The 27,974-nt window shown below is 37.1% G+C and overlaps 2 protein-coding genes, 2 long non-coding RNA genes and 1 other non-coding gene across 5 annotated transcripts; all 5 read right to left on the bottom strand.

Annotated features, from left to right (window-relative positions):
- Nucleotides 1–10: 10 nt before the first annotated feature.
- LOC148848155 (uncharacterized) lies at nt 11–3,027 on the bottom strand. Its single transcript, XR_016101395.1, has 3 exons — nt 2,935–3,027; nt 629–862; nt 11–549 (listed from the first exon to the last, which is right to left on the bottom strand). It is a non-coding gene; the product is annotated as an uncharacterized LOC148848155 (long non-coding RNA).
- Nucleotides 3,028–3,610: 583 nt separating this feature from the next.
- On the bottom strand, nt 3,611–6,964 carry LOC148848154 (uncharacterized). Its single transcript, XR_016101334.1, has 4 exons — nt 6,511–6,964; nt 6,229–6,369; nt 4,196–6,149; nt 3,611–4,079 (listed from the first exon to the last, which is right to left on the bottom strand). It is a non-coding gene; the product is annotated as an uncharacterized LOC148848154 (long non-coding RNA).
- Nucleotides 6,965–7,569: 605 nt separating this feature from the next.
- Nucleotides 7,570–10,056, bottom strand: LOC148848153 (SNW/SKI-interacting protein A-like). Its single transcript, XM_088950717.1, has 2 exons — nt 9,873–10,056; nt 7,570–9,611 (listed from the first exon to the last, which is right to left on the bottom strand). The coding sequence occupies exon 2, from the start codon at nt 9,559–9,561 to the stop codon at nt 7,762–7,764; it is 1,800 nt and encodes a 599-aa protein (XP_088806843.1). The 5' UTR covers nt 9,562–9,611; nt 9,873–10,056; the 3' UTR covers nt 7,570–7,761.
- An 11,202-nt stretch (nt 10,057–21,258) lies between these two features.
- Nucleotides 21,259–21,343, bottom strand: TRNAM-CAU (transfer RNA methionine (anticodon CAU)). Its single transcript is given in 2 exon segments — nt 21,259–21,294; nt 21,306–21,343. It is a non-coding gene; the product is annotated as a tRNA-Met (tRNA).
- A 565-nt stretch (nt 21,344–21,908) lies between these two features.
- Nucleotides 21,909–27,759, bottom strand: LOC148848151 (vacuolar-processing enzyme-like). The gene is made up of 7 exons (XM_088951307.1): nt 27,004–27,759; nt 26,703–26,867; nt 25,239–25,395; nt 24,674–24,759; nt 24,315–24,586; nt 22,426–22,711; nt 21,909–22,322 (listed from the first exon to the last, which is right to left on the bottom strand). The coding sequence occupies exons 1-7, from the start codon at nt 27,241–27,243 to the stop codon at nt 22,140–22,142; spliced, it is 1,389 nt and encodes a 462-aa protein (XP_088807433.1). The 5' UTR covers nt 27,244–27,759; the 3' UTR covers nt 21,909–22,139.
- Nucleotides 27,760–27,974: the final 215 nt, after the last annotated feature.

The following is a 27,974-nucleotide window of genomic DNA, read 5'->3' as shown; positions in this document are numbered from 1 at the left end:
TCAAATCTAGGAACCTAATCAATCAGTAGCTTCCTCAGCATTCTCGAATCGAATCTCAATAGGAAAGTACATATCAAATAAAACAATTCCCAATTAATACAATTGAATATGTGAACCACTGATATCATATTTGATATTTCCTTCAATATGGCCAGTTACCAACATGGGAATTTTTATAGCGTGGACCATCAGAGGACGTGTTGTTGACCCATTTCTAACACCCTAATAAGAACCTAGAATATAAACTAAACGACTGGAATAACAGCCACATAATTAAACACGCGGTTTATAGTCTTGTAGAAGCAAAAGAAACAACACAGATTTTACTTCTGCACTCTTAACTTGTACTAAGAAATCTTTGGCACTTATGCTACATTCAAGCACCATAACCTCGGGTGGAAGGGCTCCACACCGCTGACGGGTCCGCTACAGGCAGCCCTACATGCTGCCTCTATTCCATCCTTTGACATTCAACCGTTGCAGATGTTTGCAAATGCACGCATGTGCCTCATAGAGTCAATGACCCGCAGTGATATTCAAACAACAGACCTGTTCGCCAATTTCAAATGTTAAAGGTGGGCAATGCTTGAAATTAACCAAAAATACATTACTAAGTCGGGCAACCCACATTGATTCAATCTCAATTTTCAAACATTACTATTGCTTTTAGGCAACCTCAGCCATCAACAAAGGGCAACCCAGATGGCCTCACCGCACACTGAGCATGGAAGCAGCTCTTTCTGCTCCAAATAGAATATTGCCAATCAGTTCAACACTACCATCAATATGGGTCCTATGCGTTACTGTCTGCTATTTGCTTGAAAACTTCTTTCTTCTTTGGTTCATCCTCTGACTTCTTGTACTGCAGAGAACCAGAAAATTCGTCAATAAGAGAAAACAGTAGGAAAAGATTCTGAGAAAGCTAACAATCAATTATGAACCCTTAAGTAGTTTTCCACTGCAAATAGTTGCAACATGTGTACATAGATTATCATGAAAAGCAGATCAGTACCCAAAGGAATACTTTCTATTGGCAGTGAAACTACTAATAGCAATCAATCAGAAATCCTAGAGGCTAATATCAAGTTTCTGAAAAAGATGATAGTCAAAAGGATTATTCAATTTTGAAGAATCTGAACATTATATGATAAATCAACGTACATTCGATGAGGAAGCTATATGCAGAAGTGATCTACAAGAACAAGAAGAAGAGAAAGACTTAATGTGGGATAAAAATATTGCGGATAATGAAGATGAAGACGTAGAACTTGATGTGGAAGATAATGATGATGATGAATATGTTGATTGTGTTACTAACGATGTTGGTGTATTCAATGGAGGGGTTGTGGTTTCTTATTTCTTAGACACTCAAATTAATTAGATATTTTTCTTTATTGATTGTACACGATTTATCTAAACTTCATATTTTATTATCCTTTTGTGAGAATTGGAGGTGATTTCTACTTTTTTAGTTTTTTATTATATGTTCTATAATTTAGGTTCTTAGCAGTTTGATACTTTGATACTTTGATTTGATTACTAAATAGATGAGTTGGTATTGCCATTTTTCGTTATGGTTTTATTCATTGGTTGATTTGGTCCTATTAAACGCCTAAGTATCAAGCTTTCAATCAAGGTATGTGTTTGATTCCTTTGGGGTTAATTTGTTGAAATTTAATTATTATTGGATTGGATTTTTTATTCTTTATGCATTTGTTATAAATTTGTAATGCTTCTTCTATTTGTTTAATCTATTATTGATTTGTTTTTGTTAAAGGCAAAGTTGTGAGAAAAATGATAGCACTCAAGGAGGACAACACTCAACATTCACCTCAAAGGTATGAATTTGTGAACTTAAAATACTTTTAATATTTGTTAATTTATTTTTTAACGTAATTGGTTTTGATTCCTATTGAAAATAATATATTTAAATGATGAACATGAATACATGATAATATTTTATGTTTTTATATAAAATTTATACTCATTTGAATGATTCTAGTGTTAATAATTAGTGTACATGATTGTTAGTCAGCATACAAAACCAATAAACTAGCTTAAAGAAGTGTAGGAAAAGTAAAAATTTAATAAAACTAATATTTTCAAATTCCATCTAGGCACCTGGGCGCCCTGTGGTTGCCTAGCCTCACTTAGGCACCTTGAAAACTATGGCTATAAGGAATCACCCATTATAAGCATAATGTGAACCCTCATCCATGGCTTACAACAGACCTTTCACAGCTCAGTTCTGTAGAATCCTCATCCTTGGATCCAAATGATTCAAGACCATGTTTAAGAACAGAACAAGAGAGGTGTGGATGATCAGAACAATTTGTTGTTAATATTTAATAAGTGATTCTATTGGTTGACAAGGTTTTGTTGGATGAGACAATCAAACAGTGAGCCTGAATTTCTTCCAAATTCTGTTTTAAAGATGGAGAGGAGAGATTGGAAGAGGTTTGAGGTTTGAAACTCTCTGTAACCAGCATTTTGAAACTCTCTGTAATCTATTTTATAAATTAGAAGGCTTCTAATTCCGATTATCAATTATAAAATGGAATCATACAATGCACATTCGAGCAAATTTCATCTATATTACCTTAATCCACAACAAGGTCCCAAAATCATTATGTAAGAAGAGAATGTCATTTGTGATGCTTAAATTGAAAATGCAGAAACATATTCATTATGAATAGCTATTTGAATACTATATTCTGGACTGCAACATTCTTTTAAGTTTCCGAACTGCAACGGTGCTTCCTATAAATCCCCCTAACTAAATTAGGTGCGCACAAAGAAGGTTCTAGCTTTCAACTGTTATATGGTGGAGACCTATAAACGAATGTAGATCTTCCGACAAGATAGGCAACCTAAAAACAAAAACAAAAAAAAAAAATCAAAATGAGATACCAGATATCAAAATAATAGAGTTACCTCTCAATTTTCAAAGATCAAAGAAGGTAGAGATCACTACAGTTGGAAGAGAAAGAGAGCAAATTTTACTTTGATTTTTTTATTTTTGAAGGTAGAGATCACTATGGTTACCTCAATTCTCTCTTAGAGGGCGGAAGAGATGAGTCCGGATCGTATGCTCACACAAACTCTGCCCACCTCTAATCACACAGAATCGCAGCCACACATGGAGAACACCCCGAGAGTGGATGCAAAACCATGTTCAAAGATAGCAAATTTTACTTTTGACTTTTTGAAAGCAAAGCTTCCTCTTATTTGCGATGCAAACCCTGATCTATACACATTTTTGCATAAAAATTTGGGGTATTTTTAAACCCTTACCAAACCGATGAAAAGTTTCCTCCAACCAAACGCAGCCTCATATACAAATATAAGCACATGTTAACTTTAGACTGGGTCAGCTTTAACCCTAGCCCAACCCGAAGTTGGGTTGATATTTTTCAACATTAAGCCCAACCCAACTTCAACCTTTTGGGTTGGATTGGGGCTAATCCAGCCCAAGCTGCACCCTTATACAAGGGTACCATCAATTACCAAACAGAGATGATCATGGGCATGGCCGGGCTGGTCGGGGATTTTACAGTACCAAGGAACGTACCACACCTGAGACCACATTTTCTTCCACATGATCGGTGGACAATAGCGAACAGTAGCATCCACAGGCTCATAGATTCATTTCGATCCATAAGAAAACAAATATAAAAATTCATCAAACTACAGTTATTATAATCTAGACCTAAATACATCCACTACCAATTTGGATTATAATCTCTCCTCTCAGTCAAAGGGTCTACAATTCCTTGGCTGAAAATGTACGAGGGAATCAAATCCAAGAAATTCCCATTCCTGGTCCACTAGCAGGAAAAAAAAAAAAAAAACATAAAAAAAGAAGATAAAGCCCCACCCAAGTGTGTGCAAAGAGAGGGTAAGATTTAGATGATATACAGTAACCAAATTTATCTTGACAGATGCAATTGAAAAAGTTGTGTACGTTCATCCAGCCCTGCTCTAGAGCTGCATGCTCATCTCCTTGTGGAAAAGGAATGTTCAAGAACCAACTGAGCTAACCTTTAAACCTGCCATATAAATTAACTTCATCATCCGCACTGCAAGCCAAAACAGGAAGCAGATGAACAAACAAGAAAATATGAGAGGATATAAATAGAACCTTTTAGGGGGAAATCTCAGAAGGAACGAATGGGAAAGAAGTAAGAATTATTACCCAACTTGTATCAGGTTGGTCCATTTTTCTTGGAGCTTTCAGTATGAACTCACACTGTCCTTGAAATAGCATAAGAAGGGAAAAGCTTGGAGTCCTAGGAGAATGTCTGAAATCTGAATCAATCTGCTGAAGATTTGGGAAAATATTTTGAAGAATAGCAGAGTAATTTGATGGAGTTGCCGGCAAACAAGAGCAATCGTACCATTGGTGCTAAGGAACTATCCAAAGACCAAATGAGCCTTGATATGTACAGATTGTGCATAAGTGTTAGAACCAGTTCATAATTAAGTATGCTAACTAAGGTCCCAACCCAATAAATAAATGTGCAGAACCATTTCTTAACCAGATCCTATAGGGTCTATAATTGGGGCTATCAGGTCTGACCTGATAAGACCTTATTATAATTGACAACAATACTTTTAACCTGTAATTTGACAATAAACCTTCTTATTTGTTAAATTGAGACATATAGACATCATAATATGATAACATTAGAAGTATATCATCAGAAAAATAAGTTTTTCCCTTCCACGCACTGTTCTATAAATATAAGTAATATACCGATTCTGAAGAACCTACTAAGAAATGAAATGTTTAAGAGTGGCTGGTAGGAATGTATCTCATATCTGATGATTGTCCAACTAATTTAAGCCCCCAAGGAGATAGAACTGAAGAAAGCTATAAATAGAAAGTATTTGAAGTAGGATATGCTGTGGCAGTGTTAAGTGAGAAGAATAAAGTAGACCTGGGAAGCTACTCCAATAAGTTTGGTTCCTTTTCCTGGTTGAGCTATCCATACAGAAAGTAAATTGAGAATGATGTGGCCAATTGAAGCAGATTTGGCCAACAAGAGAGAACCTGGGCTTCTAATTGTGCAACATAACCTATATACACTAATCAAATTCAAGCAAAACATAATGAGATTATATCACGATTACATGCCCCTTTTTTTGTGAGATATTTAACTATCAACAAGCATCATGTTCATAGAATGGCTGATATTGAGACTCTCAAGATGGATGGAGCAACCATAGGTGATATAATAAGGAAAGATGATTCTGATGGTTTTGACATATATAATAATCATAAAAAGACATATAGTGATAAAAAATAAAAAACTAGAACACCAGTGGAAGGTGGCCCCAAGAGTAGGGTCACTGGTGCTACATCAGATTCAATACAGGTTTAGAAACTTGAATGAACAGGAAATGGCCCTAGATAAGTTGCACCCACAAAATTTCTATTACCAACTCTAAAATTTCTATTCCAGAAAATTTCACATTCATGGTATATTGCACTTAGGAATAAAACTTCATAAACATATCAAAAATCAGAATCAGATAAATTAATAGCTAAATCAATAAAAAAATGAAAATAAATTGCTAGTTACTGGCAGAGAGAGCAAAATAAGCCCAATACTTGATGCTAGACCTAGCACAACTCAACCAGGTTCAGTTGTAGTCAAATAAGTTAGATTTTGGCTGAGATCAGGCTGAAAAACTCAGGTTGATCCTTGTGGAAGGTGAGGTTGCAGTTCCCAGTTCCTAGGTTTGGCCCCAGGTTGGCCCACAACCTGACCTGCCTTAGTTGTGCTTCTACATTGAAGTGGCTTTTGCAAGAAGTACATGAAGAATGACTAAAATTGGCAGATTTGCCACCAGGAATAGGGAAAAAGGCAAAAGAAAACTTCAATATGCTAGAAAAACAGACATAACCAAGAGAATGCATAACCTTTCAATAGAAATAGCAATAGACCAATAGTAAATTGGAAATAACATATATGAGCAATTGGTATTAAGTGAAGAACAATTAGAGCCTTGTTGAACTTAGGAACCATAAAAATGGATTGTGCTCAAGATAAATGGTTGTGAGCTTTTGCCTTGAACCTGTGACAGCTACATCAGTGCCTCCAAGTTATGCTATTTGGTTGTCACTGAGCCACAGATCCTCCAGCCTGCAAAGTAAATCCTTGATATTACTAAAAACAAGAAGGACCTAACCTGATCCATGTAAGACATCCATGCATAGCATACCTTGTCAGGTGTTCAATGTCATCTGGTTGTTAACACGTTTGAAAAAACATCCAGAACACGCAGGTTAACCAAGGTGGATAACCCTTACATCTTTGAAATACCATTATGGCTCAAGTATAGCTCTTCTAAAGAAACACAATCCTAGCAATAGTGAAGAAAATTGAAGAAATGAAAAAATGAATGCATGTAGATTTGTTATACAAAGTTACAAACTAATTTATTTGCTTGGCCTTTCTATCTAAATGTTTCCATCAAACAAACTAACGTTCAACAGTGGCACACCTGAAATCCCAACATGGATATCAAGCGGTGATCTGCAAGCTAATCTTCTTGATGCATCTTAGTCCACACAGGTTTACCATTTGGATACGATTGCGTCCAAGCCACAGCTCTTGTAAAATGTGTTAAGTTTTGCAAATTCTCCATTACCTGGAGTATAAAAGTGCACATTTAACCATTTCTCCATCCTGATATTAGTTTTGAAGCAGTAAAATTTTTTCAAGCAAAGGTACTCCAGGTTCAAGAGTGTCCTTGTAGGGGTGAGCATTATTCAGTTAAAACTGAAAAACTGAACCAAAATTTTCAGTTTCAGTTTTTTGGTTCAGGTTTTCAGGTTTTGTATAATTTGGTTCAGTTGGTTTGTTTTTGAATATTTTGTTTTTGGTTTTGGTTTCAGTTTTTAGAATTAGAAATTTGATTAACTGAAAAAACAAGTTAACCAAACTTTGCTATAGAACATGTAATATATAACATATAATATATAATATATAATATATAGTACATAATATATAACATATAATATACATTATTTAATATATTTATAAATAAATATATCATATAACGAAATTTGATTTCATAACATATATTATAATATATAATATAGTATATATATATTATTGAAATTCGGTTTTAACTGAAAACCAAACCAAAAATTTTGGTTTCAGTTATTTCAGTATATAATATACATTATTTAATATATTTATAAATAAATATATCATATAATGAAATTTGATTTCATAACATATATTATAATATAGTATATAGTATATATATACTATTGAAATTCAGTTTTAACTGAAAACCAAACCAGAAATTTTGGTTTCAGTTATTTCAGTTTTTCTATAATTCAGTTTCGGTTCGATTTTTTATTTTTTAAGTTTGGTTTTTAAAATTTCAGTTTAGTCTGTTCAGTTTTTAACTGAATAAACCAAATGCTCACCCCTATGTCCTTAAGTCATTAAAGAATGCCCATGATGATCAGCATCTATTACACAGTTCCTAAGAGCAACTGGTTCAGAAAATCATCTCAGAACAACACCCATCATGAATGCCAATCAAAAAGATCAATAACCAATGCCTGGAAGAGGCTTCAATTTTTATAGCAAAATATATTGCTAGACAACATGTTACATGAAAAGAAACCTTTTACTTCAAGAGTCCTAGTCCACAGGATTCATGTATAAGAAAGGAGACACAAATTTGGACTCTTATCACATGCACAAAAGTTCAATGATAACCAGATAAAAATCTCTCCTAACGTCCTTTCTCAAATCCAATGCGGGTTCTACCAGAACCTCTGTCATAGCCATCACGCATTGAAGATCCGGCACTTGCACTCATGGTCCCTCCACTCCCAACTTTTTCCATGGCCTTCTTACCCTTCTTGACCTCTGTCAAGAACTGTTCCAATCCAAATGGATCAGCCTCTTCTGCCTGCTTCTCAAACTCCACTGCACCACTTCTGGGAACTGCACTCTCTGGGGCACCAGTAAATGCCCTATCAGGCTTGAAGCGATCAGTCTTCATGATCTTTTCAAGTTGCTCATCTGCACCTCCATACATATCAGCATCCACATCCTTCTTGGGCCTGTACAAGCTAGACAGGGTAGACTGTGCAGTAAACAGGCCCTTATCATATATGTTGTACTGATCATCAGTTGCGAATCCAGAGTCCATTCCTTTCTCCTGGTTGAACAGCCTCTGGTCATACATGACTTCCCCACGTCCTGCTCCTGTACTAGCCATACCAAGTGCCACTTTTTCACTAATATCACGGTCTCTATCACGTGTGATCTTACTCTTCTTACCCATTGCAGCATCCTTGGCCTCCAATCTTCTCTCTCGCTCCCTCTCCCGGCGTCGCTCCTCACGAATCTTTTCTCGCTGCAGACGCTCCTCCCTCTCTTCCTTTGTCTCCCTCACAGGGTCCTCTTTTTCCCTCACTCTTTCATGATCCCCTCTCACATCACCACTATCCATCATTGTTCTATCAGTAGGGATGGGAACAGCTGCAGGGGGTGGTGCACCCCCAGTCCTCTCAGCTCGAGCTTTCTGAGCCAATGCTCGCAGCTCCTGCTCCTTTCTTTCCTTCTCCTTCAACAGCATCTCCTTTTGGACCTTTGATCTCATTGCAACAGCTTCTCTAGCTTTCTGTTCTGCTACATATAGTGCCTCAGAAAGTTTGGCGAAGTTGTCATTAATCTGGACTTCTTGAAGACCTCGTCCATCTGCTGCAAGACGTTTATCAAGTGGGATTGTATAACCTTTGGGGTTCTTCCAATTAGAAATGCAAGGTGGTATTTTCCAATCCTGTTGATCCTTCACCGTCACCGGACGAGGTGGGGAATGCATAACTGGCACAGGTGGGGACCCCGAGGCTTTTGGGACTCTCTTGTGCTTGAACTTTGGCGGCTCAAGTGGATCAACTGGCATCTCTACCATTCTAATTATTCTCTCTTTTGCACCTGAATTGAAAGCTGCTGCCTGCTGTGATGGTTTATACTTAATGAACTTTGAGTCAGATGACTGTGTTGGCACATTCTTCGGTTGTGCCGCACTCAATCGGACATTGACAATTTTTTCAAGAGCTGCCTTTGTGCGCTCTGTTGTTTCATCTATCTCTTTCTCCAACTCCTCAGATTCTTTAACTTCTTCTGTCAGAATTTTGGGGATGAGATCTTTATGCTGCGAGTATACAATTTTTGAAGCATTCTCGTTCTGCTTAACAATTGCATCGAAGGCAATGTCGCCATGGGAGTCCACACTAAGTGGGAGGATTTTTGAGCCTGGCTTCTGATCTTTCCTGCCCATGCCAAGAGGGTACTGGGCGACATGAATCTCAGGAAACGCACCGCCATCTCCAAAATCCTCGGGCTTTCGGGGCACAAAACCAGCACGTTTCAAGTATGGAGGTACCGGATTGGCTTTGGCAGTGGTGGTAGAGTGTTCTGCCTCAGAACTAAAACGTTGCTTGAACCATGGGTCATTTGAATGGTCGTAATACGAAGTGGTCGACGATTTAGCAGGTGGAAGCAGGTCTTTTAGCGCAGCCATGGCGAAACCACCAAGGGGAGTACAAAGCACCGGTTATCTCAAGCCAACAACTGATACAATAAAAATACAAAAAAAAAAAAAGAAGAGAAAGAAAAGCAATTAATTTACCGGTGGAGAATATCAAACAACGTGTATAGATAAGTTTATGCTCTATTTCGAGATCAGATATTGAGTCATGAAATCTTCAAAACAGGAGAAGGTGCATTAAAAGACGAAACCCTAACCCTATAACCTAGAATGATCTAACCCCAGATCGAGATTTTTCATTAGATAGAAAAAAAAAATCACAGACAGAAGAACAATTCACGTACCAGATGAAAATGAAGAATAATTCAAATCTACCGACTTTCCTTCTTCCTTCTATCGAATATCGTTGCAAGATATAAAAGAGAGAGGCGGCGTCGCGGCGAGGGGAGAGGGAAACGCGTTGAACTCCATCCCCCTCCGTATCCTTATCCAAATTCGGGGATCGGGCTAGCCGCTAGGGCTGTCAACGGATCGGGTCTGGGTTTTTTACGGGTAGAAATAGACCCGAGCCGGTCTAGAACCATCCCGGTTAATAATCGGGTCTATCCGGTCTGATCCGATAATACTGAAAATTATATTTTTATTTAAATAATAATTTAAAATTTTAATTTTAATAATATAATCTTAATAAAATTGATAGAAAAATACTAAATTATTTATTTATATGTTAATAAACTAAACATTTTTAGATAGTACTATCTTATATATTATCTATCAAATTTATCATTTCGAACATAAAATATGATAAAAATTATAAGAAATTTAATAAAATATTATATATTTAATAAAATTTTTTAATCTGAATTAGCAAAAACTGAAACCAACCCAATTATTAATCAGGATAGAATTATAGAATTAGAACCATTATAATCAGTTCGGTCCGTTGATAGCCTCAGTTTCATCCCACCCGTGCATATATACGGTACCACTTTTACCGTTGGATTGGAAGCTTTTTTTTGCTTACGACTAATTGAGACACAAGTCTCTTGACTCTTGTTTTTACTTCCTACAAAAAGATTCCAATCTAGTAGCTATCATATGTCTAATGAACACTCACGCCGCTCGAAGGTACATTACTAATAGATCCAACAACGAAACGTGTCTGGATCTGCTACCAACTCCATGGCTTCCAACAGCATCCCAATACGCTACAAAAGCGCTATGTTTTCCGGTTTGGATCCTGCAATCCTTATTCTTGTCGCCTGAAAATCAAAAGTGTTTATAATTTCAAGACGACTCCGGATCACCTGTCCACAAGAACTCTGCCCACGTCTACTCACAAAACACTACTCCCATGAATTGGGAACATCTCTCCGTGCATAATATCATATAGGAGAATGAGATGTTCTCCATGTGTGGCTAAAATGTTATGTGGATAGACGTGGGTAGAGTTTGTGTGGGCAGGAAATCCGGACTCCCTCAAGACCTCCTTCATGAATGGTCACCACTTGGTCGAAAACCTTGGGGAGCCCCATGATTTTATCTTGGTGAGTTCCCACCTCTAACTTTGATTCATTGCAAGAGGTATTCGAGTTTTCGATCATTGCCATCCCCACATAATTGTTCGGTGATTTGCTCCTGAGCGCTACTCATGTGTCAAGAATAGCTGCATATTCTTTGAATGCATGGGATAAGGATTGCTTTCTCTTTCATGGAGAAGGTTTCCATAACACCACCCAAGACTTTTTCCCGGTCTCCAACTTTCTTGGCCACCCTCAATACCTTCCTTTTTGCCATTCCTCTAGTTTACCATCCTCCGTCAACTTCAAATAAAGAGAAGTTCCATACAAGCCTTTAACAAACATTGGTTTATAGATAGAATAACACAAGAATGGAAAAAGTGTGTTTTATATTAGATATAGGAGTCCATATATATACAGTTGTGGTGTCGATTTGATAAAGATTACAAAAAGATAATGAATAAACAGTTTACAACAAAAAGATAATGGTTATCCTTAGCTATTGAACAGAGTGATAAGAATTATCTTCATCTATTATCGAGCTATATAGTTGGCGTGGCTTCTCTAACATCCTTTGCAAGTTGACGGGTCGTTTGGACATAGTAAGCTTGAGCTTCAGGTCATGAAAGCGTCCGAAGGGAAGCAGTTTGGTCAAAATGTCTACCACTTGATCCTTGCTAGGGAGGAAGTAAAACGAAGAGTGAACCATCAATCACCTTCTCGCGAATAAAGTGAATATCTAGCTCTATGTGCTTAATGCGAGAGTGAAGTACTAGATTGGAAGCAAGATATATTGGCACTTAGGTTATCGCACCATAAAACAAAGGAGGAGGAAAACTTCCAACCCAATTCAATGAGTAACATGCACAGCCACAAGAGTTCAGCAATGGTGGAGGTGAGGCTACGATACTTGGATTCCGTACTAGAGTGGAATATGGTGTTATGCTTGCAAGAACTCCATGTAATCAAATTGTTACCAAGATAGATACAAAATCCTCCTTGGAATGCCTGTCCATAGGGTAATTGGCCCAATCGGCGTCCGAGAAAGCCTCAAGTGTGAGGGATTAAGAGGGATGAAGAAGAAGTCCATGATCTAAGGTGGATTTGAGGTATCGCAAAATCCATTTGACAACTGACCAATGAACATCAGTAAGAGATTGAATAAACTGACATACTTTATTAACCGAGAAGCAAATATCAAGATGGGTAAGAGTGAGATACTACCACACTCCAATACATCGACGGATCATCAAGAGGAGATCCAAAAGTAGAATCTAGCCGTGTAGAAGCAACTATGGGAGTACTAATGAGTTTGGCCTCATGCATTTTGGTGCAAAGTGAGAAGATAAACAATATATTTCTTTTGGGACAAATGAAGCCATTGGCATCGTGCTGCATTTCAAGACCCATGAAATAATGGGTTGGCCCAAGATCTAGAATAGCAAAGTTTGAAGAGAGTTGTTGGACTAGAGATTGAATAAAAGTGGAGAAAGAGCCCGTAATGGGAATATCATCCACATAAATGAGAACGAAGATAACTTCAACATTGCAACGCCGCATGAAGAGAGAACAATTTGCATGAGATTCAATGAAGCCAAGAGAAAGAATAAAATCCTTAAGCCAAGTAAACCAAGCTCTAGGAGACTATTTAAGGCTGTAAAGAGACCGTTTTAACTTGCACACATAATGGGGATGATGAGGATCTTCATAGCCAATAATAGGCTGACTCATATACACCTCCTCAATAAGTTGTCCATGTAAGAATGCATTACTGACGTCAAGTTGGCGTAAGTCCCATCCAAAGGAGGCAACAAGAGAGAGAACTAATCAAATTATAGTGGGTTTGACCACCAGGCTAAAGGTCTCATGAAAATCAAGCCCCGCTTGTTGAGTATACCCCTTAGAGACCAATCACGCCTTGAAGTGCTCAATAGAACCATCATCATGTCTCTTGATCTTATAGACTCATCGATTGCCAACAATATTTTTGTTGGGTGGAGGGGGAACAAGATCCCAAGTTTTATTAAGCAACAAGGCTTTGAACTCATCTTGCATTGCAAAAATCCATCTTGGATCTTGTTTGGCTTGTTTGTACGAAATACGCTCAACCTCTGAATATAAGGATGCATCAAGATCATAGCGGGGATTAGGTTTGAATATCCCACATTTGGACCTAGTCATCATGCCATGAGAGTTAATTGGAGTAGGGTTGGACTCTATTACTGGTTTCAAAGTGGGTTCAGTCGATATGGCTGCAACTGAAGAGTCAAAAGCACTTGTGACGGTGGGTGAAGTAGGAGGATTTTCAAAGGTAGGAGTGTGTGCATACCTGCTCTCATTCTTAAGTGGGTAGGGGAAAGCAACAGTTGGTGGGCCGGTGGGCCCATCACATGGCAAGCTGGGTTGTGCAGGGGTATTAGAGCGTACAGTCATGGGAAAAACACGTTCATCAAATAAAACATTGCGTGCAATATAAACATGTCCAATTTCTAAGTCCAAGCACCAATACCTCTTGTGATGGGGATTGTACCCAATAAAAATACATCATTTGGAGCAAAAATCCAACTTAGAATCAATATATGGTCTCAAATTGGGATAGTAAGCACACACATATGTTTTCAAAAATAAATAATCAGGATCTGAACCGAATAAGCGCCTCCAAGGAGAGATCATGTTGAGAATAGGTGTAGGAAGGTGATTAAGTAAATATACTTCTATTTCAAAGGCATCATACCAAAAAGTCTTATAAAGAGAAGCGGTAGCCATAAGAGTTAAGCTAGTCTCAACAATATGCCGATGGCAACGCTCAACTGAGCCATTTTGAGCATGTGTATGTGGACAAGAATGACGTAATGTAATGCCAGACTGGTGCAAGAGAGGTTGGAGATGATTGTACTCAGTTCCACCATCAATTTGTAGAAAATTGATTTTACATTCAAGCAAATTATCAACATTCTTCTAAAAGGATTCAAAAATAGTAGGTACTTGAGATTTATGAGCCATGGGAAAGATTTATAAAAAAATTACTAAAGCCATCCATAGATAGCAAATAACATTGATTTCCATGTCTAGATAAAATGGGAGCTAGTCCCCAAACATCAGAATATAAAATTTCTAGTGGACGAGAAGCAACAAAATTACTAGTATGAAATCAATAAGGAATGACTCTTGCCTAAAGAACAATCAGTAGAAACAGGTAAACTAAAGGAACTAATAACATGTTGGGTAATCTTCGAATTGGGATATCCAAGTCTGTAATGCCAAATAGAAGAGTCGGTTCTTTCTCCAACAAGAGCTGAGAGTTCATTCTTATTATCCATTGCACAGATCTGGTAGAGACCACCATTATTCTACTCATGGAAGAGAGTTTTCTCAATCATATTGTCCTTTACAGAGAAACCAATAGAGTTAAAAATGAGAGTAGCATTATTATCACAACAAAATTGGCTAACCAAGAATAGATTCTTAGAGATATGAGGCACTTGCAATATATTATGTAAAGTAACAGAACCAGAAGAAGTATAACATGTAGAAAACCCAACATGAGAAATGGGTAGACCTGTACCATTGCCCACTGTAATTTGGTCAGTGCCATGATAATCTTCATGAAGAGAGAGGTTTCTTAATTATGGTACCAACTAGCTCAAGATACTGACGACAAGTTGCTACAATGTGCCCTTTATAACCACATAACTGACAAATAACTCCAGGGGTTTGGATATCAGAATTGCCATTGTATGGCTTCCAATTGTTGGAGTCAGAAGGCTTTCCATCAGAATCACCACCATGATTTGATCGAGGCTTAGTCATTTGTGATGGGGGTACTATGGGTCTTTCTTCTTGTGAGCAATATTTGTAGATGAAGTATCAAGAGAATGTTGCACATGATGGCATGCTAGAGCAACTAAAGAATTAGAGAGACCTTTAATTTTTTGAATGTAATCAGATATTGGCAGAATTCCTTTCTTAAGGTTGGTAAGTTCAAGTTTGAGATCATGAACTCGAGATTTGCTAGTTGAAGAAAAAAGAGAATGTAGTCTACCCTATACTTGTTTGGAGGTAATGCATCCCACAATCTAAGCCAATATAGGTTCAGTTATTGAGGATAATAGCCAACTCATAATTAATTGATCTTGTTCATGCCAGGTGATGAAGTCAGGAGTGATCATTCTTTTAGAGGTTGAACTCAAATATTCTAATGGGCATGAAAATGATCCATCCACATACCCATAGAGTTGATGGCCCTTTAATGTTGGTGTAGTTTGCATGATCCAAAGTAGAAATTTTGTGCTATCAAGCTTTATTGAGATAATATTCATGAATCCTGCTAGGATGGTGTTGATGGTTCGACCATTGCTTGAATCAGACTAAGTTTGTACTGAGGGCATGGAGGTATTCTGAAGATTTCCAGAAGCCATGGACGTTTGTCACAATGTTGGCTCCGATACCAAGATAGAGTAACACAAGAATGGAAGAAGTGTGTTTTGTATTAGAGACAGGAGTTCATATATATACAGTTGTGGTGTCGATCTGATAAAGATTACAAAGAGATAAAGAATAAGCAGTTTACAATAGAAAGATAACAATTATCCTTAGCTATTGAACAAAGTGATAGGGATTATCTTCTTTTGTTATCATAGCTTACGTGGCTTCCCTAACATTTATCATCCTCATTTATAACTCGGTTTCTTGTCCAACCTTAATAATTTCCACAATGACTTACAGGGATTTGGTCATTCGTTCCATGAACCATCTTCTCTATGCAAAGTTATTCAAAGCTCCAACAAACATTAACCAACAATGCTTTGCCTTCCATTCTAGAATACAAAGCATTTGTTGCTTGCCATTCCTAAACACCTTGTTCAATTGAATGAACCTACCTCTGTTATTGGTTTTTATTTCCACAACAATTTTCTTCCCATGTGAGCATTAACTCTCCTTTCCAACCTGGTTCTATGATTGCATATATCATTCCATCAATGAAGTCTTTGAGCCACTTTGTAGCCTCTCTATTCAAAACCACCATAGCTCTTTTGTCTTCTTGCATTTTAATTGTTGGTCTTTCCCTTGATTATTCCAATAGAAACCTTTTCTTTTCCATATCAAGAACCTTCCTCCACCTAGTTGTCAAAGTAAAGACACAATCAAAGCGGGCATTGGAGCTTAAGAGAGCTAAAAAAAAACTACAAATGAGAAAGAAATATGAACTAAACAAGGTGAAAGGAGAATGTAAAATGATGGGGAAAGCCATCAAGACTAAGAAGAAGATGAAAGAAAATAAAAAGAATAGGGAATTGAGAAAGATAAAGCATGAAGCAACTCTATGTAAAGCAAGGAGGAACTAGCAATATATGGCACTTGTATGGGCCAACATGGTTTGGAGTAAAAAATTAGCAATTGTCCTTGGGTTTGTTTTCTTCTTCATCTTTTACAAGATTGTTGTTTTAAACTATAGGAGGCAAAGGAGAGGAAGAAAATAAGGGAGCTAGAAAGGGAACTGAAAGGAATTGAGGGTGAAGGTGATGGGGTAAAGAAGGGGGAAGTGAGTAGAATATTTATCTGGTGTAGTTTCATAGAGCAAATAGTAAAAGACTCCATCTATGTTTGGACATAGGTTTTCATGTGAAGTTTTTAGGTGTTGTAAAACTTAGTAAAATATGTCTTGAGCTCAAGGAGATTGTTAAGTGTTTTACACATGGAGAAATGTATCATAGGGAATGAGTAAAAATACTAGGTCATATAATTGTTTCCTTTGAAGTGTTTTTTATTGGTATTTTTTTTCTATTGATATCGATACTTTATGCATTCAAGCTCAATGGTAAAATTAGTTCAGTTACATATAGGGTAACATGGCACACAAATGCATGGTCCATTAAGGGGTTTAGCAAGTAGATTATTAATCCTTGAAACTTACTACTTTATAATTTTAGTGGTATTGGCACAACTACACCTATTCATGACCCAAGTAACCCAATAGGCAGGCCCGAATTAGCCTATTCTAAATCGGGTTTAAACAAAGTTTTAAGCTCGCAGGCTTAGGCTCAAGCTCTAAACATTAGGTCCGACTATTTTTTCAGGCTAGGCTCGGGCTTTCCCAAATAAGCCAGCCTGACTTGATTATATTATATATAATTAAAAATATAATGTATATTAATAATACATAATATATAATAGTATAATAATAGAATATTAATAATAATGTATAATTAATATAACATAAAATATCTATCCAGATTGGGCTTTGAGCTTGGGCTCGGCCTTAAGATTTAGGCCCAATGGTTGGTCAAGCTTGGTCCTTTTTTATTTACGAAGAGGCAAAGCCTGGCCCATACCTGGCTGATGAATAGGTCTAAGCACAACATTAGTTTTACAACTCATCTTGGTGAATTGTTATATATTTTGTACACGAGTCTCGACCATTTAGCTCTTTGCATATGGAGCTTGGGCCTTTAAATATACAAACCATCCTTAGTCTTATCTACAAAAAAAAAAAAAAAAGAAAAAGAAAAATGGTATGCTTTTGTTTCATCTAATAGGTCCAATTCATAATAACACTAAAATGACATCACATAATAGCATGATACAATATCAAGTACGAAAATATTTTAGGATTTAAATTATTTTAAGCAGTTGTTGAAAGGATTTCCACTGCTAAGTAGCAACCAGGAAGATGGGAAGATGTTTCAAATATTTTATACCTATTACAACCCTCTTAATTTCTTGCAAAACCTCTTAAATATAAATGAAACAAGTCCACTATGTGTTGGGATGGATTTTGATAACCTACTGACACATACAGGGAGCTTTTAACTTATGTCACCTTCAAAAAAGCCTTCTAATTTACCAAATCCCCTAAGTTGATTAAAGGATGAGCTTGGTCAATTGTATTCAATGGATTACCTATTGTTTGTCCTGATCAAAATAATGCCTTCTGACTTGATCTAATGATGATACTTTGTTCTTAAATATCATAAATTTCCTCTCCCTCCAAACTATCCATATGATCACCAGTGTTTGTATGCTCTACATCGTTCTACCTGTTTTATTCAAGCCCTTTAAATTCCACCCAGCACTTAACTCCACCACTATCCTTGGGCTGCACCACTTAGAAGTTTCCCACCCCACAAAAATTTGCCAACTTAACCAACATGAATGAGCAATGAATAACCCAGTAATCTGTTGTTTGTAGCCCTCATTGTGAAAACACATTATGTTGAGTGGATATTCATTCCTCTTAAAATCAATGTGTCTTTAGATAGAAACTTACATAGTGAAAGGGACTTTAATTGCAATAGGAGGAGCCTAGATTGCCTTACTTGGGAATCCCCCCTCTCTTTCCACCCCAAATCTAGCTGAGCTACCTTCAATGGAGTTAAATTTCTTGGAATACACCCAACTTCAAAAAATGCAAGATTAGGAAGCCACCCATCTTTGTATAATATTTTTATGTTTATGGTCATTTATTGAAATGGATCCTTGAGGTTTTTCATTTAGATTCTAATTTTTGGTTACTTAATAATAACATTCTTCTTATTCATCTCAATTTTGGGTCATTGTTACAACTTACAAGTTCATGCCCCCACAAATATTTGGAAAATCCATCTTTCTATAATATTTTTGATGTTTTTGGTTAATACCAAGGACCCTTAGGGTTTCTATCTAGTTTTTATTTTGACTTGGATTCTAATTTATGTTATAATGCTATTCTTCTAAGTCATTCTTTTTATGTCAAATATCATATTAAGTCTGGAATTTTCTTTGTCCATTTTTGTCATTGGCATTAAGCTTTTTACATTATATCATAGTGATTCTTTGTAGGTGATTTAGCTTGAGTTGAACCACTAGTATTTTGATGATATGATATGTTTCTTTCTTAGGTGGCATACTTCTTTATGGTTCCCCTAGAGTGGGGAAGACATTTACTAACAAAAGTTGTGGCTAGTGAGGCAGGTGTTAATTTCTTTTCAATTTTTGCATCGCAGTTTGTGGAAATATATGCTGGTGTTGGTGCTTCTTGTGCCTGACCACTTTACCAAGAAGCAAAGGAGAATGAAAGTACTCTGTGGAGTTCCTTCATTTTAACTAATTTTTCTTTCTTTACTTGTGCAATTTGGTAACCTACCTTTTGTATAAGAATATTTATAATAATTAAGTCTTTCTATTAATTCCACTATTATATCCAATGTGAGCATCATATTGCACATAATTTCAAAAATTCCTTCCTTGTTATTGTTGTTATTGTTGTTAGTAATTAGTGATAGTACTAGTAGTCTTTATTTGTTAATACCAAATTAGTCATGGATTTAGAGAAGGGAAATAAAGAAAAAGAATGAAGAAGAATATGCTTAGGAGGAAGAGAAAGAAGAAGAAATGGGATAAGAGCAGAGTTAAATCATCTCTCTCTCTATAATAAAAAAGAAACAAAATTACATGGGTCCTAGTTATGTGGCTGACCCGAAGCACATAAGGAAATAATAAGTTTTGAGGCCCACAAAGAAGGCCTACTATAGCTAAAACATAACTATTAAATAAATAAACAAAACTAAGGCTCATCTGGCCCAATCTCTCTAAACTCCCCTTCAAGCTGAACATAGATGTTAATTATGTCCAGTTTGCTTACATAGTTGCATGGTGTTAGAGCCTTGCCTTGGGACTCTCTTGGTCAAGATATCATCTAGTTGTTCTTCTAAAGAAGTGAAAGGACTACATACTTCCCCCGAGGTCACTCTTTCTTGTATGAAGTGTTTATCTACCTCAATATGCTTATTTCTATTATGTTGAATCGGGTTATGAGTAATGCTAATGGCAATCTGATTATCATAATACAACATCAGTGGCCTATCATAAGCAATGCACATATTTTCTAATAGAGATGTGAGTCATAATAACTTCGGAACCCATGGGATTAGGCACAAAATCATACTCTACACCTCATTATTTAATATTTATACAACTAGGGTAGTGCTTAAAAAAATGAGGGTAGAGGGTAGCCCATTCCCCATCCACTATTTTAAAACTAATTGGAACTAGAACCACTTTGGCCACTGATTTTTGGGTTAGTGGTTTAACCATATGGTCTGAATGGATTGGTTTATGACAATTTAAAAAACTAAAATAGTAAAAAACTGAAATAAAAAAATTACCTAAGTCAACAAATTTTAGGCAAAAAATGGTATGAATTACTAGTTAGGTTTTATGTTTAGACTTGGGCTCAATATGGCCTAGTACTTTTAAAGCTAGACACAATACATAATACAAATGTTTGGCCCATGATCACCCCTAATCCCAAGCTTCCACTAGGGGCACAAGTGGGCAGGTTGGGCCGGGTTTATGGTCAACCCAAGCCTAGCCCTACGGACCGAGCTTGAGGTCAAGCCTAATTATCCCAACCCAAGCCCAACCCATATTATAATTTGATGCACTTGAGTTGGGCTCGGGCCCGGGCCGGACTCGGATTGGTCAATGAACCCAATCTAAAATTATATACATATATATATATATATATATATATATATATATATATATATATATATATATATATATATATTTATACAAATATATATATGCATATATTTGTATATATATGTAAATATGTATGCAAAATATGTATTCAAATATTATATATAGTATGTAATATATATGTAAATATACACATATGTATGTACTAGTAAACATGTACGTGCATTTACACGTGACATTATTTCCAAGATAAAACTATTTATAATTTATGGACAGTTTTTGAACTTATAAGTGGATAACTTTTGAACTTATAAGTGGACAATTTTTTAACTGTTATATGTAGACAATTTTTGGAGTGAGAATAAAGAACATATATACCCTTTTTATGCCCGTTGTATGTTACTTAGATAAAAGATAAAAATGTCTAATGAAAAGTCCAAAAAATGAGGTTATTTGCTCTTTTGTTAGTAGTATAGGTAAATGTATATAATTGAGCGGGCTCAAACTGGATTCGAGCTACATAAAGACTAGACCCACCCAAGTTGCACCCAAGTATAAGAGTAATAAGACTATAAGTCTACAATCAGAGGACCAACCAGCAAAAAATAACGATGGGGTGAGAGAGGCTCGAACTCTCGACCTCAGGATAACTCGGAAGCTATGAGACCTACGCGCTAGCCAACTGCGCCAAGTATAAGAGTAATAAGACTATAAATCTACAATCAGAGGACCAACCAGCATAAAATAACGTTGGGGTGAGAGAGGCTCGAACTCTCGACCTCAGGATAACTCGGAAGCTATGAGACCTACGCGCTAGCCAACTGCGCCACCACCCCAATGGAGATTTTGTGCAAGTTAATAAACTTAACTCAAACTCTGGGCTAACAACGATGAAGTTTATAAGTTTATAGCCAGTGGGCTGCAAACAACAGATTCCGTCAACACAGGCAACAATGACTGAGCTTCTTATTTTCATCTCTCTTTCTATGAGTGTGTGCATGTGTGAGAATTACCAAAGATGCTTGGTTTCAACCATGAAGAAACTTAAAAAAAAAAGAATTTAACTAATTGTAAGTGCTATAGGCCCTTGCATAAGTCACATTCTCCAAAACATCAGATCCACCCCATTCAGTAGTAACCAGCAAACATAAGAATTATTGTTAAACCCTATCATACAGGGTTGTTTTGATAACAACTGAAGTGACTTAACTACAAAGCTTATTTTAATAACTTTCAGTTCAACAATTTCAATAGTTTTCAAATGGTCCCAAGTAGCTTTAACCTTCAGGACAATCGATGCTTCATGCTTGAACAGTACAGCCTCCTGAAAACAACTTTGAAATTCAAAAGGCTACATATTTCCATGATGGAAAATGTAAATTTCATTTGACAAGCAATGAATGATAATTATAATACACAAACCTTTTATATTGGATTTTTGGCTCTTGCGAAAAAGGCCAGTTTCAAACACCCTAATAAGAACCTTGAAGGCTTGAACATAAACTAAACCACTGGCATTAATAACCACATAATTAAACAGGCAGTTTATAGTCTTGTACAAGCCAAAAAAAACAAAGTTTTTACTTTTGCACTGTTACTTCTACTAAGAAATCTTTGGAACTTATGACACATTCAAGCACTATAACCTCGGGTGAAAGGACTCCACACTGCTGACAGGGGTCCGCTACAGGCAGCCCTACATGCTGCCTCCATTGCATCCTCTGAGATTCCACTGTTGCAAATGTTTGCAAATGCACGCATGTGCCTCATCCCATATTGAGTCAATGACCCGCAGTGATATTCAAACAATCGGACCTGTTCGCCAAATTCAAATGTTACTGGGTGGGCAATGCTTGAAATCAACCAAAAATACATTACTAAGTTGGGCAACCCGCATTGATTCAATTTCAAACATTACCATTGCTTTTAGGCAACCCCAGTCATCAACCAAGGGCAACCCAGATGGCCTCACTGCACTGAGGATGGAAGCAGATCTTTCTGTTCCAAATAGATTATTGCCAATCAGTTCAACACTACCATCAATATGGGTCCTATGCATTACTGTCTCTGCTATTCGCTTGAAAGCTTCTTTCTTCTTTGATCCATCCTCTGACTTCTTGTACTGCAGAGAAGGAGAAAATTCATGGATGAGAGAAAACAGTAGGAAAAGATTCTGAAAAAGCCGACTATCAATATTTATGAACCTTTAAATAGTTTTCCATTTCAAATAGTTGCAACATGTGTACATAGATTATCATGAGAAGCAGACCAATACCCAAAGGGGTACTTTCTACTGGCAGTGAAACTAAGAGCAGTCAATCAGAAATCCTAGAGGCTAACATCAAATTTCTGAATAAAATGATTGCCAAAAGAATGATTCAATTTTGAAAAATCTGAACATTAATGTACGATCTATGATTCTTGAATATTCAGGCTAGCTATCCCATAACTTGTTCACTAAGAAGCTGCTGCTAGTTCACTGCAGAAAGCAAGAAAAAGAAAAATAAAACAAAACCAAATATGAGTGCTACATATCAGATGACTGCCTCTCACTACTTCTCACTCTGCACTTCATGAATTCAGATAAAGTTGTTGAAATTGAAACAATGTTAGTATCCTTCCCTGAGTAGGGTCCATGCTGAGTCACCCTAGTCAACAATACATTACTAAGATTGTTAACCGAAGCTGCAATTCTTCTGTAGCTCCAGGAAACAGTCAACTTGATACAAATACAAGAACAACAGCACCTGGAAAATACTGAAAGCCTAGCAAAGTATTTCCATGGCTTTTGCATGCACACTTAACTGAACCATCTAAGTCACCATTTCCAGGGGCAAGTTCTGCAAAGTTTAGCAGAACTGTTCCACCAAATGGCCTCAAACTGAACTCCTACTCAACATGAATTCAGAGAACAATAAATAGGGCGACCAGAGTGCAATGTTCAAGAACCTTAATAGTTGACATAATCTCAATACACCACCCAAACGTTCTTTCAAGATAATGGCATGGGAAAAATGAAAACCAAATTGGATGATAGTAACAAATTAATGTACCATATAAAGCACTTAGAGAAGACAATGAAAAGCCCACCAAGGAGGGGGAGAAGGGGCACAAAAGAAGAAACAAAGAGTAGAAGTAAATTTTGGAAACTTAACCTGAGATTTGTGAAACTTTTAGAAGCCTGTCCTGGAGTTTCTCCTCAGATATGACCTTCACCCCTTAACATTTTAATATCAACACCAATTGCCTCCCTTATTAAGAGCTTGTTACTTAAGATGACAAAGATATCAAAGGTCATTTGATGAGTGCATTTTAAATAATGCTCAAAAAATTCTTTAAATCAGCAGTGGCCAAAATAGAAACAAATATTGATTTAAGATGTTTTTTCATGAAGGACATTTGATGTTTTGTCACCTTGAATACAATTTGTCAAGAGAGACAGGTAACTGATGCTAATCCCAAGATGTCAGGGGAATCAAGGATATTTGAGAAATTCAATAGAGGATTTATAAGGGAGGTTGCTGAAATATACTGAGAATAAAAAGTTCTCTACATTGAATCATAACAACCCGGGGATTGGACCAAGAGTTATGCCATAGGGCTAATTTTCAACTAAAGATCTCCTGTGACAAGCAAAATAGATCACTGTACACAATACAGTAACACTCAATTGTTTAAATTCATGGTAAATATCTCTATAGTTTTTGTACAATTAATAATAAGAGAAAGTTAATGGATACTATTTAAGAAACTCAAGAATCATAGAATCACTAGCTAAGTAGTGGGACAGCATAAAAAGAGTCAAATCAGTTCAATCCGATAGCCATGTTTACAAACTGCCACCAACTTCTCACGTTAGAAAGTGATGGCAAAGTGTACCTGTCTTCCATCCATGCTACGCTGTACAAGTCCCCTAAACAAGTTAGGAATTCTGGGGATGGAGAAGGTTCCATTCCAGGACAATAAGTGCCAAAGCTGCTCTCCTCAGCATTTGATGCTGTTGTTACATAAATATTGAGATCTTCAGGCATCATACCTTCAAAAATACTCCCACTCTCACAAGCTTCTACATACATAACCTGCATGTACACAACATAAGTATCATTGTAACGCACAAAATTCATGCCCTGCAGTTGGGGTGGGGGTGGGGGGGATGTTTCTCTCACCATCTCTTTGTAAGTTCCTGCTGCATGTTTCTTCTTCAATACCTCAATGAAATCAACAGCATAGAGGAAAGGCATATTAGGCATTCCTGAAATAAAATGGGAAGGGTATTATTAGATTTATAAGGCCAACCACTAGTCTATATTTACATTAGTACAGGATGCTTTTACAGTGAATGGTGTATAAAACTTCTGGTAATTTATTGTGATACATGTGCAATTTTCTGTTCAGAACATCAGTTACAATTCCAAAGCAATCTAATTAACAGTTTTAATTATATCAAATATGTTATATATGTAATAACATTAAAAAAAACTGTAATCCCTAGATACTGTGGCCATAATCGCCTGTAGTCGACTTGTCCACAATCATTTTCAAGGCTTAAGGCCTTACTTCATCAAATGTTAGGTAAAACTGTGGTGCATAATAAAAACTTTAAACAAAATTTTGTAAAGAAAAACACAAATTTCCATTCTATTATACCCATAAACTTGGATTGAAATCAATATGCACAATGTTCTATAAGAGTTGTTGTAGATGGAAAAAGGAAAGGTTTCTCATACTAACCAAGCACACCTGGGCCTCCGTGGTCGGAGTAATACAGGAAGATTCTGTCATTTGGTTTGCTATCAATAACCTTACCACTTCCACCTTGTACAGCATTCTTATCGCCAAGAAGTACTGCATATAGGTTATTAGCAGTGACATGCTTCCCAGTATAGTCCTGCCATTGCAAAAATACAACAAAATAAGAATGAAATATCAAGTAATTTATCTTAATCAGAGTGGGGAAACAGATCGCTATATATAGAGGGTCTAATCAACCACTAAATGAATTGGCTAAGAAATAAATTTATATTAAAAGTGGCTAAAACCAATAATTCAATAAATTGGCTGAGAGTGAGCCACCTTATGATTCTGAAAATGAAATGGCTTCTTTGAACTTTTGTTCTCATGATGGTAAGGATGCTATTGTCCCCACAAGCAGAAGATATTATTACTAAACCCTACCTGGATGCATCAATGCTACTCACTCTTTTTAGGCTGTGTTCCACAGTCCTCATTCTTCTCATAATAAAAGCTTAAGAAATGAGAGCCATTTTATTCAGTGAGTGGTTTGGAGAGACCAACATTTGGCAACATGTGATGTGAAGGATTCCTGCTCTTTACGGTCCTCCACTTCTCCATACAGCTCGAGTAGCAAGTAGTTCTGTCATCGGATTCAAAAAAGTCCTAAACCCAATCCTCTCATACGATCCGATTATGTCAGATTTGGGTAATGGTATACATAATCGGATCATATGCAAATTTAACGCCATCTCCGATTATTTCATAATAGTATGGATGGGGTCAATATATACGATTTAACTCACGTATATTAAATTCATAGATTTCATATTTATATTAATTTATGATAAGTAAATTAACAAGTAACTAGTTTTTTGTGTTTAAAAATTCCCTTGTATTTTTAAATAAAATATGATGCAAAGTTGGATTAAATCCCAATCCGACCGGTTTCGGATTGGATTCGAATTTCAGTTTTTATTAGTCGGATCAGATTTGGATGTTTCCGAATGTGATCCGAACAGCCCTAAGCAAAATCATGTGTCCATGCCCCTTTGGCCCTTTCTAATCAATATATTAACTTGGCAAATGGTGATACCTAGGTCTAGATAAGAATCAAATATACATTAAGAAATACAAACGGATTACTCAATACACTGAAGTCATTTTTCAAATATATATATTGAATTCACGAACAGTTTAATGGGCCACTGACTCAGTGGCTTGGTGATCAATTGTAATTGGGCTGGGTTTTGATCCAATATAGTAGAATAATAAACGCATGCTACCTAATTGAAACAAGCTCAATATGTTTGCAATTATATTTGTTATTTTATTTTAATAAGAAAGAAAACATCATCCATCAGCTTAAAAAAACACATTCTCTTTGTAAGATGGTAATAATTCCAATCCAACGGTTCAAGGAACCTTTGCGTGATTGGAGTAAAGTGTACTACCAATACATACCTTAGGAACGCCAGCATAGACATCAGGACCTTGGGGATGGTTGATGATGACACCTGGCCTGGGATTGAACTCACTGTAGGCAATGTCATCGTACATGAACACCACTATGTTCTCCTCCTTCAACCCTCCTTTCCTCAGCAGTTGATATGCATGGCAGACGTCCGCCTGCATCCATACGCCACACACGTAAGCCAAACGCCAACACTCACATGAACTCTCACTACTCAGGCTACGATTCTACAGAGTAGTAGCTTAGCTTCACTCGGACGCTTTCCTATTTCCTATTTCCTAATCCCCTTACCTGGTGCCGATAATTCCCGAAACCCGAAGAACCGGCGACGAGAACGGCCCAAGTCGTGCCGACTCCCTCTCCGTCCTCTTCCCCCTCTTCCCTCTGCGTCGGCATTTTGATCCCGGAATCCCACCTTTCCAATCGAGCTGCTCCACCGCCTCCGATGCCTTCGAATAGCATTAGCAAGAGCAAGACCGCCACCGAGCTGACATTTAAAACAAAGCGACTATTTGCCGATGAATTCGCCATTGAAGAATGGGTAAGCCAGATATGGAGTAGGGGTTGCACGGACTATGGATTTACTAAGGCCGAGACTCTACTCATAGAGTCATAGTCAAGCAGAGAGAGAGAGATGAAAAGTGACAACGGAAACCGTGTACCGCATCTTAAAATGGGTGTAGGCGCCGAACAGTAGCGTCAGGGTCAGGCGCCATGCGCCATGCAAGAAGGATACATGTGAAGACAACGCGTGTACAAAAGGCCTTGAAACTGAAACAAAAACGTGGCCCTGGGTGAGTGTGATCCGATCGGTCGGCGTTAAGCACTTTGAGCTTGGCCTGTTGGGATTTGGGATTGCCTCAGGTCTGAAGCCACACGGCTGGACTGAAATTGCCTCTCGGATCCCAGAGTTGCCAAGTGTTATATAAAGAGAGAGAGAGAAAGAGAGCCATACGAAAAGGTATCAACTATCAAGTATCAATCCATCAGAAAATGCCGAGACAGTCAGACTAAGATCAGCATGATCAGTAGATTGATGTAGTGAATGCAATTCAGTGGAGTTATCTTTAGTATAAGATGCCAAGTACACCTGTCCATGTGTCGGACCGGGCCAGGGTTTTGTGCAGGTCCGACCCCGAGCCTGGCCCGACCATCGGGCCTACATGTTGAGTCCGAGTCCGATTCAAATTTCGGGCTTTTCATAAAAATGCTTGCACAAAAGTATTTTTATAAAAGTGTTTTTATGGTTTCATAAAAGTACT

This window comes from Nelumbo lutea, chromosome 6 (genome assembly GCF_056320005.1).
Source record: "Nelumbo lutea isolate HS-2025 chromosome 6, American lotus-T2T, whole genome shotgun sequence".
Lineage (NCBI taxonomy): Eukaryota > Viridiplantae > Streptophyta > Magnoliopsida > Proteales > Nelumbonaceae > Nelumbo > Nelumbo lutea.
The sequence above is the reverse complement of the archived record's forward strand: the minus strand, read 5'-3'. Positions and strand labels throughout refer to the sequence as shown.

Coding starts and splice junctions, on each gene's coding strand:
- LOC148848153 (XM_088950717.1), bottom strand. CDS start 9,561: ATGGCTGCGCTAAAAGACCTGCTTCCACCTGCTAAATCGTCGACCACT.
- LOC148848151 (XM_088951307.1), bottom strand. CDS start 27,243: ATGGCGAATTCATCGGCAAATAGTCGCTTTGTTTTAAATGTCAGCTCG. Junction 26,868..27,003: donor TCGGGAATTATCGGCACCAG/GTAAGGGGATTA, acceptor GTATGGATGCAG/GCGGACGTCTGCCATGCATA. Junction 22,323..22,425: donor GGGGTTGCCTAAAAGCAATG/GTAATGTTTGAA, acceptor TTTGGCGAACAG/GTCCGATTGTTTGAATATCA.